General features: G+C 43.3%; 2 protein-coding genes, 4 non-coding genes and 2 pseudogenes across 24 annotated transcripts in view; 7 read left to right on the top strand and 1 right to left on the bottom strand.

Annotated features, from left to right (window-relative positions):
- The window catches only part of LOC125715510 (protein NYNRIN-like), a 334468-nt gene that overhangs the window by 89390 nt on the left and 230088 nt on the right, over positions 1 to 14990 (top strand). For 5 of the 15 annotated variants that reach the window (XM_048987218.1, XM_048987151.1, XM_048987176.1 and 2 more), the window contains exon 1: positions 7387 to 9435. The exons of 1 other annotated variant lie outside the window; for it this stretch is intronic. Coding sequence is in view for 4 of the 14 variants with exons in the window: in XM_048987228.1 (XP_048843185.1) it covers positions 10798 to 12347; positions 12766 to 12838 (1623 nt within the window). In the remaining 10 variants the exon portion in view is untranslated. Of the gene's footprint in view, positions 1 to 7386; positions 13014 to 14990 lie in introns of those variants that run through there. 9 more of the 15 variants (XM_048987228.1, XM_048987199.1, XM_048987193.1 and 6 more) reach the window with 9 other exon arrangements.
- The window catches only part of LOC125715571 (uncharacterized), a 277458-nt gene that overhangs the window by 215417 nt on the left and 47051 nt on the right, over positions 1 to 14990 (bottom strand). The window lies entirely within an intron of this gene.
- On the top strand, positions 934 to 1052 carry LOC125731387 (5S ribosomal RNA; annotated as a pseudogene).
- LOC125730825 (5S ribosomal RNA) lies at positions 2128 to 2246 on the top strand. The gene has a single exon (XR_007391114.1). It is a non-coding gene; the product is annotated as a 5S ribosomal RNA (ribosomal RNA).
- Positions 3323 to 3441, top strand: LOC125728601 (5S ribosomal RNA). The gene has a single exon (XR_007389191.1). It is a non-coding gene; the product is annotated as a 5S ribosomal RNA (ribosomal RNA).
- On the top strand, positions 4516 to 4634 carry LOC125737050 (5S ribosomal RNA). Its single transcript, XR_007396316.1, has one exon. It is a non-coding gene; the product is annotated as a 5S ribosomal RNA (ribosomal RNA).
- On the top strand, positions 5709 to 5827 carry LOC125730824 (5S ribosomal RNA). The gene has a single exon (XR_007391113.1). It is a non-coding gene; the product is annotated as a 5S ribosomal RNA (ribosomal RNA).
- Positions 6904 to 7022, top strand: LOC125731406 (5S ribosomal RNA; annotated as a pseudogene).

Below are 14990 nucleotides of genomic sequence, written 5' to 3'. Positions count from 1 at the left end.
ACTGCCTGGTAATTCTAGGTGCTGTAAGCTGTTCGTGCCTTTATTCCACTAGAGCACGATCTTCTCACAAACTTGAAGACTGTCATTCCCAATTCACGTTTTACAACTTATTGTTAATAATAAAGAGACAGCTTTTTACACACAGTTTTAAACAAAGTACTGATATAATTCCTCTTCAACTCACCGCTTTGTTTTCTATGCAAAAACCACTTCGCCACAGAAGACTTGATATTTTTGGCATAGCAAGGTCTGCTCTTCTCCTCCTTTCAAAACTTGCTAAAAGCTGTATTTAAAAGAGCAGGTTGGCCGGGGTAATTCACACCCTTCAATGCCAGATTAATGTTTAGGTTAGTGGGAATCACAGAGGAATTAGGGATGGAAACTTCTTTGCTGATGGTAGAAGCGGTCTGGTGAATTTTTAGAGAGAAGAGGCCGTCGATGTTTCAATGTAGAAAATTGTTCTGGCTGCAGCCTGCAGTATGGACTTGTTGGCGTGTGTAGCTCCCAGTGTTCTGACAGCGTAACGTTTTGGGGAAGCATGTGATTCAACAGCTACCAGTGGGTTTCGTGCGGCAGAGATTTTGTGGCTGTTAGCGGAGTTGATAACAGAGGGTCGTTAAGAGAAGCCTGCATGAGGTAGGCAAAGGAGTAATGTTTGCCGGCGGGGGACGTGCGGCGATTAACCTGTGCGGTAGTGAAAAGGACTTAAAGAGAAGGAAGTGTGCGGATGCGGAAAGAATGGAATAATTGTGGTAGGCTGCCGGCTGAGTAGTTTGGTGAATGTTTGGTGTGGGTCCGGCGCTGCCGATTGGATGGTGGGGCTGCAGTGTGAGTCAGATAAAAAAAATAAAAAACAGGAGTAGGATCCAATGGGACTAACTGGCATGTATAGAGGCGTGTAATGCAAAAGGGCTGTTTTTGTTCACAGCTCTCGTTTATGGCCATACCACCCTGAACACGCCCGATCTCGTCTGATCTCGGAAGCTAAGCGGGTTAGGGTCTGGTTAGTACTTGGATGGGAGACTGCCTGGGAATACCACGTGCTGTAAGCTTTTCTCACTTTTACTTTATACAGGGGGCACTCCACCTCACGATTAATTTAAATCTATCACTCCCCTTCCATTTTACTATTTTATATATTTCTTTTTTCTCTCATTCATAAAGGCAGCTTTTACACACGTTTTACTCTAAATACTGCCTGGTAATTCTAGGTGCTGTAAGCTGTTCGTGCCTTTATTCCACCAGAGCACGATCTTCTCACAAACTTGAAGACTGTCATTCCCAATTCACGTTTTACAACTTATTGTTAATAATAAAGAGACAGCTTTTTACACACAGTTTTAAACAAAGTACTGATATAATTCCTCTTCAACTCACCGCTTTGTTTTCTATGCAAAAACCACTTCGCCACAGAAGACTTGATATTTTTGGCATAGCAAGGTCTGCTCTTCTCCTCCTTTCAAAACTTGCTAAAAGCTGTATTTAAAAGAGCAGGTTGGCCGGGGTAATTCACACCCTTCAATGCCAGATTAATGTTTAGGTTAGTGGGAATCACAGAGGAATTAGGGATGGAAACTTCTTTGCTGATGGTAGAAGCGGTCTGGTGAATTTTTAGAGAGAAGAGGCCGTCGATGTTTCAATGTAGAAAATTGTTCTGGCTGCAGCCTGCAGTATGGACTTGTTGGCGTGTGTAGCTCCCAGTGTTCTGACAGCGTAACGTTTTGGGGAAGCATGTGATTCAACAGCTACCAGTGGGTTTCGTGCGGCAGAGATTTTGTGGCTGTTAGCGGAGTTGATAACAGAGGGTCGTTAAGAGAAGCCTGCATGAGGTAGGCAAAGGAGTAATGTTTGCCGGCGGGGGACGTGCGGCGATTAACCTGTGCGGTAGTGAAAAGGACTTAAAGAGAAGGAAGTGTGCGGATGCGGAAAGAATGGAATAATTGTGGTAGGCTGCCGGCTGAGTAGTTTGGTGAATGTTTGGTGTGGGTGCGGCGCTGCCGATTGGATGGTGGTGCTGCAGTGTGAGTCAGATAAAAAAAAAAAAAAACCAGGAGTATGATCCAATGGGACTAACTGGCATGTATAGACGCGTGTAATGCAAAAGGGCTGTTTTTGGTAGTGTCTCTCGCTTATGGCCATACCACCCTGAACACGCCCGATCTCGTCTGATCTCGGAAGCTAAGTGGGGTAGGGTCTGGTTAGTACTTGGATGGGAGACTGCCTGGGAATACCACGTGCTGTAAGCTTTTCTCACTTTTACTTTATACAAGGGGCGCTCCACTTCACGATTAATTTAAATCTATCACTCCCCTTCCATTTTACTATTTTATATATATATATTTTTTTTCTCTCATTCATAAAGGCAGCTTTTAGAAACCGTTTTACTCTAAATACTTCCTGGTAATTCTAGGTGCTGTAAGCTGTTCGTGCCTTTATTCCACCAGGGCGCGATCTTCTCACAAACTTGAAGACTGTCACTCCCCATTCACGTTTTACAACTTATTGTTAATGATAAAGAGACAGCTTTTTACACACAGTTTTAAACAAAGTACTGATATAATTCCTCTTCAACTCACCACTTTGTTTTCTATGCAAAAACCACTTCGCCACAGAAGACTCGATATTATTGGCATATTATCTGCTCTTCTCCTCCTTTCAAAACTTGCTAAAAGCTGTATTTAAAAGAGCAGGTTGGCCGGGGTAATTCACACCCTTCAATGCCAGATTAATGTTTAGGTTAGTGGGAATCACAGAAGAATTAGGGATGGAAACTTCTTTGCTGGTGGTAGAAGCGGTCTGGTGAATTTTTAGAGAGAAGAGGCCGTCGATGTTTGAATGTAGAAAATTGTTCTGGCTGCAGCCTGCAGTATGGACTTGTTGGCGTGTATAGCTCCCAGTGTTCTGACAGCGCGACGTTTTGGGGAAGCATGTGATTCAGCAGCTACCAGTGGGCTTCGTGCAGCGGAGATTTTGTGACTGTTAGCGGAGTTGATAACAGAGGGTCTTTAAGAGAAGCCTGCATGCGGTAGGCAAAGGAGTAATGTTTGCCGACGGGGGACGTGCGGCGATTAACCTGTGCGGTAGTGAAAAGGAGTTAAAAAGAAGGAAGTGTGCGGATGCGGAAAGAATGGAATAATTGTGGTAGGCTGCCGGCTGAGTAGTTTGGTGAATGTTTGGTGTGGGTCCGGCGCTGCCGATTGGATGGTGGGGCTGCAGTGTGAGTCAGATAAAAAAAATAAAAAACAGGAGTAGGATCCAATGGGACTAACTGGCATGTATAGAGGCGTGTAATGCAAAAGGGCTGTTTTTGTTCACAGCTCTCGTTTATGGCCATACCACCCTGAACACGCCCGATCTCGTCTGATCTCGGAAGCTAAGCGGGGTAGGGTCTGGTTAGTACTTGGATGGGAGACTGCCTGGGAATACCACGTGCTGTAAGCTTTTCTCACTTTTACTTTATACAGGGGGCACTCCACCTCACGATTAATTTAAATCTATCACTCCCCTTCCATTTTACTATTTTATATATTTCTTTTTTCTCTCATTCATAAAGGCAGCTTTTACACACGTTTTACTCTAAATACTGCCTGGTAATTCTAGGTGCTGTAAGCTGTTCGTGCCTTTATTCCACCAGGGCACGATCTTCTCACAAACTTGAAGACTGTCATTCCCAATTCACGTTTTACAACTTATTGTTAATAATAAAGAGACAGCTTTTTACACACAGTTTTAAACAAAGTACTGATATAATTCCTCTTCAACTCACCGCTTTGTTTTCTATGCAAAAACCACTTCGCCACAGAAGACTTGATATTTTTGGCATAGCAAGGTCTGCTCTTCTCCTCCTTTCAAAACTTGCTAAAAGCTGTATTTAAAAGAGCAGGTTGGCCGGGGTAATTCACACCCTTCAATGCCAGATTAATGTTTAGGTTAGTGGGAATCACAGAGGAATTAGGGATGGAAACTTCTTTGCTGATGGTAGAAGCGGTCTGGTGAATTTTTAGAGAGAAGAGGCCGTCGATGTTTCAATGTAGAAAATTGTTCTGGCTGCAGCCTGCAGTATGGACTTGTTGGCGTGTGTAGCTCCCAGTGTTCTGACAGCGTAACGTTTTGGGGAAGCATGTGATTCAACAGCTACCAGTGGGCTTCGTGCGGCAGAGATTTTGTGGCTGTTAGCGGAGTTGATAACAGAGGGTCGTTAAGAGAAGCCTGCATGAGGTAGGCAAAGGAGTAATGTTTGCCGGCGGGGGACGTGCGGCGATTAACCTGTGCGGTAGTGAAAAGGAGTTAAAAATAAGGAAGTGTGCGGATGCGGAAAGAATGGAATAATTGTGGTAGGCTGCCGGCTGAGTAGTTTGGTGAATGTTTGGTGTGGGTCCGGCGCTGCCGATTGGATGGTGGGGCTGCAGTGTGAGTCAGATAAAAAAAATAAAAAACAGGAGTAGGATCCAATGGGACTAACTGGCATGTATAGAGGCGTGTAATGCAAAAGGGCTGTTTTTGTTCACAGCTCTCGTTTATGGCCATACCACCCTGAACACGCCCGATCTCGTCTGATCTCGGAAGCTAAGCGGGGTAGGGTCTGGTTAGTACTTGGATGGGAGACTGCCTGGGAATACCAAGTGCTGTAAGCTTTTCTCACTTTTACTTTATACAGGGGCACTCCACCTCACGATTAATTTAAATCTATCACTCCCCTTCCATTTTACTATTTTATATATTTCTTTTTTCTCTCATTCATAAAGGCAGCTTTTACACACGTTTTACTCTAAATACTGCCTGGTAATTCTAGGTGCTGTAAGCTGTTCGTGCCTTTATTCCACCAGGGCACGATCTTCTCACAAACTTGAAGACTGTCACTCCCAATTCACGTTTTACAACTTATTGTTAATAATAAAGAGACAGCTTTTTACACACAGTTTTAAACAAAGTACTGATATAATTCCTCTTCAACTCACCGCTTTGTTTTCTATGCAAAAACCACTTCGCCACAGAAGACTTGATATTTTTGGCATAGCAAGGTCTGCTCTTCTCCTCCTTTCAAAACTTGCTAAAAGCTGTATTTAAAAGAGCAGGTTGGCCGGGGTAATTCACACCCTTCAATGCCAGATTAATGTTTAGGTTAGTGGGAATCACAGAGGAATTAGGGATGGAAACTTCTTTGCTGATGGTAGAAGCGGTCTGGTGAATTTTTAGAGAGAAGAGGCCGTCGATGTTTCAATGTAGAAAATTGTTCTGGCTGCAGCCTGCAGTATGGACTTGTTGGCGTGTGTAGCTCCCAGTGTTCTGACAGCGTAACGTTTTGGGGAAGCATGTGATTCAACAGCTACCAGTGGGCTTCGTGCGGCAGAGATTTTGTGGCTGTTAGCGGAGTTGATAACAGAGGGTCGTTAAGAGAAGCCTGCATGAGGTAGGCAAAGGAGTAATGTTTGCCGGCGGGGGACGTGCGGCGATTAACCTGTGCGGTAGTGAAAAGGACTTAAAGAGAAGGAAGTGTGCGGATGCGGAAAGAATGGAATAATTGTGGTAGGCTGCCGGCTGAGTAGTTTGGTGAATGTTTGGTGTGGGTGCGGCGCTGCCGATTGGATGGTGGTGCTGCAGTGTGAGTCAGATAAAAAAAAAAAAAAACCAGGAGTATGATCCAATGGGACTAACTGGCATGTATAGACGCGTGTAATGCAAAAGGGCTGTTTTTGGTAGTGTCTCTCGCTTATGGCCATACCACCCTGAACACGCCCGATCTCGTCTGATCTCGGAAGCTAAGTGGGGTAGGGTCTGGTTAGTACTTGGATGGGAGACTGCCTGGGAATACCACGTGCTGTAAGCTTTTCTCACTTTTACTTTATACAAGGGGCGCTCCACTTCACGATTAATTTAAATCTATCACTCCCCTTCCATTTTACTATTTTATATATATATATTTTTTTTCTCTCATTCATAAAGGCAGCTTTTAGAAACCGTTTTACTCTAAATACTTCCTGGTAATTCTAGGTGCTGTAAGCTGTTCGTGCCTTTATTCCACCAGGGCGCGATCTTCTCACAAACTTGAAGACTGTCACTCCTCATTCACGTTTTACAACTTATTGTTAATGATAAAGAGACAGCTTTTTACACACAGTTTTAAACAAAGTACTGATATAATTCCTCTTCAACTCACCACTTTGTTTTCTATGCAAAAACCACTTCGCCACAGAAGACTCGATATTATTGGCATATTATCTGCTCTTCTCCTCCTTTCAAAACTTGCTAAAAGCTGTATTTAAAAGAGCAGGTTGGCCGGGGTAATTCACACCCTTCAATGCCAGATTAATGTTTAGGTTAGTGGGAATCACAGAAGAATTAGGGATGGAAACTTCTTTGCTGGTGGTAGAAGCGGTCTGGTGAATTTTTAGAGAGAAGAGGCCGTCGATGTTTGAATGTAGAAAATTGTTCTGGCTGCAGCCTGCAGTATAGACTTGTTGGCGTGTATAGCTCCCAGTGTTCTGACAGCGCGACGTTTTGGGGAAGCAAATGATTCAGCAGCTACCAGTGGGCTTCGTGCGGCGGAGATTTTGTGACTGTTAGCGGAGTTGATAACAGAGGGTCTTTAAGAGAAGCCTGCATGCGGTAGGCAAATGAGTAATGTTTGCCGGCGGGGGACGTGCGGCGATTAACCTGTGCGGTAGTGAAAAGGAGTTAAAAATAAGGAAGTGTGCGGATGCGGAAAGAATGGAATAATTGTGGTAGGCTGCCGGCTGAGTAGTTTGGTGAATGTTTGGTGTGGGTCCGGCGCTGCCGATTGGATGGTGGGGCTGCAGTGTGAGTCAGATAAAAAAAATAAAAAACAGGAGTAGGATCCAATGGGACTAACTGGCATGTATAGAGGCGTGTAATGCAAAAGGGCTGTTTTTGTTCACAGCTCTCGTTTATGCCCATACCACCCTGAACACGCCCGATCTCGTCTGATCTCGGAAGCTAAGCGGGGTAGGGTCTGGTTAGTACTTGGATGGGAGACTACCTGGGAATACCACGTGCTGTAAGCTTTTCTCACTTTTACTTTATACAGGGGGCACTCCACCTCACGATTAATTTAAATCTATCACTCCCCTTCCATTTTACTATTTTATATATTTCTTTTTTCTCTCATTCATAAAGGCAGCTTTTACACACGTTTTACTCTAAATACTGCCTGGTAATTCTAGGTGCTGTAAGCTGTTCGTGCCTTTATTCCACCAGGGCACGATCTTCTCACAAACTTGAAGACTGTCACTCCCAATTCACGTTTTACAACTTATTGTTAATAATAAAGAGACAGCTTTTTACACACAGTTTTAAACAAAGTACTGATGTTAGGTTGAAGAAACTGTTATTAATCATTTTGTTATCACTCCTGTATGATCAGCAATGAATGTAAATATGTATATATATTATTTTGTTTTCCCCTAGCCTCATACTTTAGATTATATTAATAATAGCATTCCCACCTTAGCAAAACCAGAACTTTCTCTCACCTCCCTATTCTGCATGACTCTTGCGCCTCCCACTGACTATAAATAAAGGAGTCAAGGGGAACCACCCTTTGTAACACATTCTGCTGTAGTTTGCATTGCAGAGAGTGTGGGTACCCTTGCAAGTAAAACTGTAACCTGTGTGTGTCTCATAAATGTGGAGTTGGGGTGGAAACGCCGGGCGCTTTCCCCAACATAGAATTTGGTCCTTCGAGCCGGATCCGAGGAACCCCGAAGACGTCTCCAGTACGCCGAGAGAAGCGACACCGAAGTCTGTCGACAGCCACTCGAAGTCGGGTGCAAGAAAGACCTGTGATGTGAATTCGTCATCAGGCCGGTGGTTAGAACTGCGCTCGACGTCTGGTGATGTCTGAAGGACCTCGGTGACGGAACAGAGAGCACACTATACAGGTGAGAGATATGGCACCTAAGTGAGTAGGTGGCCAAGTGAGACATACGGCACCTAAATAAGTAGGTGGCCAAGACATGCATGTGGTTGAGGTTAGCCGAAATTAACCGGGAGAGAAAGTAGGCGTTATTGGAAATATATATATTGATGTATGTGGATGTGTTTTTATAGGTTTTAGATTAACCTACACGATCCACCCTAAAAGCAACAACATACTGGTGACTGAAGGATAAAGGACGGGTTTCATCCCTGAAAACTAACACCGCTGCTCTAATAGTGAGCAGTAGAAGGCCGTGTTGGTGTCCTCCTGAGGTCTCATGCCAGGGACTTGCTTTTAGGATTTTTTATGTTTTGTAGTGTATTCAATAAAAGGTAACAATGGGAAAAAATCTGAGTAAACAAATCAAACTAGAGGGAGATGAGAAGTTTATGGAAGGATATAAACCAGGATCAGGACAAATAAGTAGTCAGAGATGGAGGAAAAAACATGGGTTTGAAGGAAAACTCCACACTCCAGATATATTAAAGTTACAGGGAAACTTAAAACTGGAGATGTTACAGACTACCAATAATAAAAAAGGCCAAGATAGAAAAAAGGAATACGTTTTCTCTGATGCATGGTTAGAACAGAGTAAACTAAGAGATAATAAGAGACAACAGAAAAAGAGAAATAAGGAGAAAAAACTGCAGGTGGCTTTAATCACACTAGACGAAGAAACGGCAGCAAGACCTTCTGCCCCTCCAGCTCCTCCACCGCCCCCACAAATTCCGGTGCCTGCACCGGCGCTGGTTCCAGCCACAGATAGACAAGAAGCAAGGGGGGGGGGGGTGGAACCATCTCGCATGTTAACTCGAGGGTCTGATCCCTCTCTATATCCTGTAAAAGATTTGGCCACAGCTAAAGTACAATGGCATCCAAAAAATAACACAGAACAAGAGGAGGTAGAATGGCAGTGTCCCCTCGTAGAAGTGGCAAATCCAAATCGAGGCCCAAATAATACAGGACCCGAAACTATGTTAGTATATAGACCCTGGACCGCTGAGGATAGAACAGCGGCTTTAAAAGGAATACCCCCGGTTGAAGAAGGGGTACCCGAGTTTTGGACTGCCATCCTAGAATTACAAAGTAGTTTTCATTTGAACGGCAGGGAAATGTACCGATGCCTAAGACAGTTGTTTACCCATAAATGGGGACGTGTAGCGGGAGACTTCACAGGATGTTCTTACGAGATTCCATGCACAGTTACAATGACTACCAACCCGTACCTGGCTCCTGTTGGAGCTATGACAAAAAACACAATGTGTGGCGGTTCCCTTTGGGATGGAGAGTTCAAACCACTCTCACCACACACTTGCAGGACCCAACCTGACAAATTTTTTCTGTTCTGGAGGGGGGATCATGTCCAGATCTAGATCACCTCCCGGAAGGGTTGTGGTCGTCCTCCCCCACTGATGTAGGACTGGTAAAGGGGTTCCCACCATACAAAGTAATTGTGAAATCAGAACACCGCCCGGTAGTTAGACAATACCCGTTAAAACCTGAGGCAGAGAAAGGTATAGCCCCTGTAGTGCAGGATATGTTGGCATCAGGAATATTGCGAGAGGCTCCTGAGGCCACTTGCAATACTCCTATCTTCCCTGTCCAGAAGGGACATACAGGGAAATGGCGCATGGTGCAGGATTTAAGACCAGTTAATAACATAGTGCAACACGCAGCACCAGACGTGCCCAACCCACACTTATTGCTCAACTCATTAACCCCTGATAAAAGTTACTTCTCAGTAGTTGATCTCAGTAATGCATTTTTCTCAGTACCATTACACTCTGATTCTCAACATTTATTTGGTTTCACCTATAAGGGAAAAAAATACACATATACTAGACTCCCTCAAGGGTTTTCAGAAAGTCCACATGTATATACCATGGCCCTTAGATATTCTATGAGTACCTGTAAAATACCATCCCATAGTCAAGTGCTACTGTATGTAGATGATATATTAATTGCTTCAGATACAAAACAGCATTGTAAGGAAGCCACACTGTTGGTGTTACAGCATTTATATGATACAGGACATAAAGCATCAAAACAAAAATTACAATATTGCAGGGAGGAAGTTATATATCTTGGACATAAACTCTCCCAACAAGGTCGATCATTATTAGAAACTAGAAAACAGGCAATACAAGAGGCACCAAAGCCAAAGACTAAACAGCAAATGATGTCCTTCTTAGGACTTTGTAATTATTGCAGAGAATGGCTACCTGATTATGCCGCACTCGTTCAACCTCTGCAAACCTTAATTTATGGGAAAGACATGGCCTTAAAAGATAAAATTCAGTGGACAAAAGAAGGAGAATTGGCATTCACAAACTTAAAAATGATGCTACAAACAAATGTGATACTTGCCTTACCAGATTATCAACAACCATTTACCTTATGTGTTGATGCTAATCAAGGTTATATGAAAGCGGTATTAACACAGCCGTTCGGGACAAAGGAAAGACCACTAGCATTCTATTCTAAACGATTAGATGCAGTAGCAGCTGGTTTTCCACAATGTTTGCAAGCATGTGCAGCTGCTGCAGAAGCAGTAAAATTATCAGCAGAATTAGTGTTGTGTCACCCACTCACCCTGAAGGTGCCACATTCAGTTTCATTAGTTTTACTGCAGACGCCGCTTCCGTTCCTCACACATGCTAGACATCTGACCTTAGTCTCACTCCTGCTTTCACAGTCAAACATTACTATACAGCGATGTGGTCCTCTTAACCCTAGCACCCTTCTTCCGACAACGGAAGATGGAGAGCCACATTCGTGCAAAGCAGTTGTGGAAGAGCAAACAAAACCCAGAGCAGATATTTTACAGACCCCAATATCAGATTCAATGGTTGTTTATGTAGATGGATCAGCATCAAAAAAATGATATGGAAAAAAATAAGGTCGGGTATGCTGTAGTTACATCTACTGAAGTGTTAGAGGCCAATGCACTCCCACCTGCTTGTTCAGCACAAGCGGCTGAACTCTATGCTGTAATTAGGGCATGCGAGCTATTCAAAAATAAGTCACTTACTATATACACTGATAGTCAATATGTGTTTGGAGCTGTTCATCACCATGCAAGAGTGTGGAAAAATAGAGGTTTTAAAACATCGCAGGGAACGTCTCTAACTCACACAAACTTACTACTTAGATTATTAGATGTTGTACAATTACCGACTCGCCTTGCACTGTGCAAATGTAAAGCACACCAAACCGATGCTTCCACAATAGCTAAAGGAAACAACTTTGCAGATAAAACTGCCAAAGAAGCGGCCCTGAAACAGCCCACCTTATCAGTGGCAGACATTCTTTTCATAGATAGTGATGTGCTGTGTGATGCACAGATTTATGCTCCTAAAACAGAAATACAGAGTTGGATCAAGAGAGGAGCAATACAGCAAGGGAAAGTTTACTATATGAATGACAAGCCCATCCTACCAAAAAACTTATACAAAACAGCTGCCTTAGTGAGCCATGGAAATACTCATGTCTCAACAGGAGGGATGGTACATATTATCCAGCAATACTTTTATGCTATAAATTTTTCTGATTATGCAAAGCAATTTTGTAGAACATGCTTAATTTGCTGTAAACATAATGCACAGGGTAACATGAGACCAAAACGTGGCCAGTTCCCTGTAGCTGAGTACCCGTTTCAAGTTGTACATATGGATTTTATTGAATTATCTTGGTCACAAGGGAAGAAGTACTGTCTAGTCATTATAGACACCTTTTCTAAGTGGGTAGAAATATACCCTGTAAAGCACTGTGATGCAATGACTGTTGCAAAATGTTTGGTAGGCCATTATTTCCCTACTTATGGCATACCTCATATTATAAGATCAGACAATGGGACTCATTTTGTAAATCAGACCATGTCCCTTTGTTCACAAGCATTAGGTTTTACGCTTAAGAATCATTGTGCTTATCACCCTCAGAGTGCAGGCTTAGTGGAGAGAACTAACGGCACTATTAAAACAAGGCTCAGAAAAACAATGGAAGAGACAAAAAGGCCGTGGCCAGAATGTTTGTCTCTAGTAAAATTGTGGATGAGAATAACTCCCATTCCTGCAGGATTAACACCTTTTGAGATAGTGTACGGAAGGCCGTTTCCCCTAGCAACCGAAATGAGTGATATAGGGAAAGCGGACAGAGAAAATACATTGGCTAATTGGATGCGAAAGTTGCTATCATCACAACAAAAACATAGCCCCAGTAGTCTGCCAGTAAATTCTGTTTCTAACCAACAGGATAACTTGCAGCCAGGGGATTGGATCCTGGTCAAGGTCCTGTTGCGGAAGGAGTGGAGCACACCCCGGTGGGACGGTCCTTATCAAGTCCTCCTCACAACACCAACAGCTGTGAAAATAGCAGAACGACCTTCCTGGATACATGTTAGGTTGAAGAAACTGTTAGTAATCATTTGTTATCATTTCTGTATAATCAGCAATGAGTGTAAATATGTATATACATTATTTTGTTTTCCTTTACCTTCATACTTTAGATTATATTAGTTTACACGTATCCTGAGCACGTGTTTAAATAGTTGTCCACCTGAGTAAAACCAGAACTTCTTCTTACTCTCACAGTCTTTTCTTTGTTCTCACTCCAAGACCCCTGCCCCCCATTGACTATAAATAAAGGTGCCAAGGGGAACCACCCTTTGTAACACATTCCTTTGTAGCCTAGCATGCAGAGAGTGTGGTTACCCTTGTGCAAGTAAAACTCTAAGTGTGTTGTCTCGTAATTAATGGTGTGTACAGAGTTGGAGTGGAAAGCCTGTCGCTTTCTCCAACATATACTGTATTGTAGTTTGGTCCTGTGTGCAGAGTTGGAGTGGAAAGCCTGACGCTTTCTCCAACATATAATTTGGTCCTTCGAGCCGGATCCGAGGACACCTGACGACATCGCCAGCACGCCGAGAGGAGCGACACTGAAGCCTGCCGGCAGCCACTCGGAGACGGGTGCAAAAAAGACCTGTGACGTGAATTCGTCATCAGGCCGGTGGTTAGAACTGCGCTCGACGTCTGGTGATGTCTGACGGACCTCGGTGGCGGAACACAGGCACACGGGACAGGTGAGACAACAAAGGTTATTCAGCGAAATAACCGGGTCAATTGACGTGGGTTAGGCTTAGCCGTAATTAAGCAGAAAAGGGGTTAGGCTTAGCCGTAATTAAGCAGAAAAGGGGTTAGGCTTAGCCGTAATTAAGCGAAATATGAACATGCATGTATTGTGTGAATGACTGGACTAAGACTATTATAGAGGCTTAGAGTTGCTTCTGTCAGTCCATTTCTTATTTTGCCTGGTGGGAAAGAAGTACTGGTGATTGAAGGATCAAGGACGGGTTTCATCCCTGAAAACCGATACCGCTGCACGAACAGCGTGTAGTAGAAGGCCGTATTGGTGTCCTCCCATATATCTTGTACCAGTGAATTTCCACCCAGGACCTGTGTAGTGCGGAGACGGGAAAGAAAAAAAATGGGAAAGAATCAGAGTAAGAGGATTGAACTAGAGGGAGATGAGAAGTTTATGGAAGGATATAAACCAGGTTCAGGACAAATAAGTAATCAGAGGTGGAGAAAAAAACATGGGTTTGAAGGGAAACTCCACACTCCAGATATCTTAAAATTACAAGGAAATTTAAGACTAGAAATGTTACAAACCTTGAAGAAAGGAAAATTGGAGAAAAGGAAAAAAGAATATAAGTATTCAGATAATTGGTTGGAACAAAGTAAGTTAAGAGATGTACGTAGAAAGCAGAAAAAGGATGATAGAAAGGATAAATTAACTGCAGCCGCTCTAATCACTTTAGATGATGAGACGGTGGCCAAAATAAAACATAGAGAAAATAGACCACCAACACCACCACTATTGCCTGCCCCCATGCAACCCGTAGATAGAAGGGAAATAAAACAACCATCAGCTACGGGCACAATACCAAAGAAGCCATCAGCTCTTCCTTCTTCCCCCATTATAACTAGGAGTAGAGATCCTACGTTATACCCTGTGCGCGATCTAGCTACGGCTAAGATTCGATGGCATCCGCGAAATGAAGGCATTGATATTGATAGTGAAGAGGAAGAAATAGAATTACAATGCCCCCTAGTGGAGGTGGCAAACCCTAATAGAGAGCCAGATGGAGGACCTGAAACAATGTTAGTCTATAGACCATGGACAGCTGAAGATAGAACGGCAGCATTAAAGGGAATACCTCCTGTTGATGAAGGGGTACCAGAATTTTGGACAGCAATATTGGAACTACAGAGCAGTTTCCACCTGAATGGTAGAGAAATGTTCCAATGTTTAAGACAGCTGTTCAATCATAAATGGGGAAGAGTAGCAGGAGACTTTACTGGTCATGGACCAGACAATCAACCACTTGCACATAATTCACAAGCTCTGCAACAGAGTATGCAGCAATTACATGGAAGGATAGAGACAGTGTTTATGAGACGAGCAGATTATGGCAGAATTGCACAATGCAAGCAAAAAGATGGAGAAGAGCCAGAGGATTTTATGGATAGGATGAGAGTGGTGTTTAGAGGGAATTCAGGAATTCCTTATAATGAGGAAAATGGAGGAGTTTATCAGCAACAGTTAAAACGTGCGTTCATCACAGGGCTAAAACCTGAACTGAAGAGATACATAGATAAACACTGGGTACATCAGAATACTGGTTCAGTACAGCAAGCCCTAGAATATGCCCAACACGCCCATACAGCACAAAAACAGAAATCAGACGCAGTGTTTGCTGCTAATGATACTGTTGCAATAATACATATGAATCCTCCGGGGAGGGGAGGGTTCAGAGGAAGGTCACGAGGCCGAGGAAGGGGGAGAGGTGCTTTTAGGAGCAATCAGCGAAATTTATTACAGCAAGATAACACTTGCTGGACATGCGGAAAACTTGGGCACTTAGCTAGGCAATGTAGAACCAAGTTTATAAACAACCCAAATTCCACAGAGAATCAATGACAATTAGCCTGTGAACTATCAAAAGAGCCAGATAAGCTGCAAAAACAGGATGAGACAGAAGAGATAGATTTGCAAG

The sequence above is a fragment of the Brienomyrus brachyistius genome, chromosome 2, assembly GCF_023856365.1.
Source record: "Brienomyrus brachyistius isolate T26 chromosome 2, BBRACH_0.4, whole genome shotgun sequence".
NCBI classification, from domain to species: domain Eukaryota; kingdom Metazoa; phylum Chordata; class Actinopteri; order Osteoglossiformes; family Mormyridae; genus Brienomyrus; species Brienomyrus brachyistius.
Note: the sequence above shows the minus strand (reverse complement) of the source record. Positions and strands in the feature narration are given on the sequence as shown.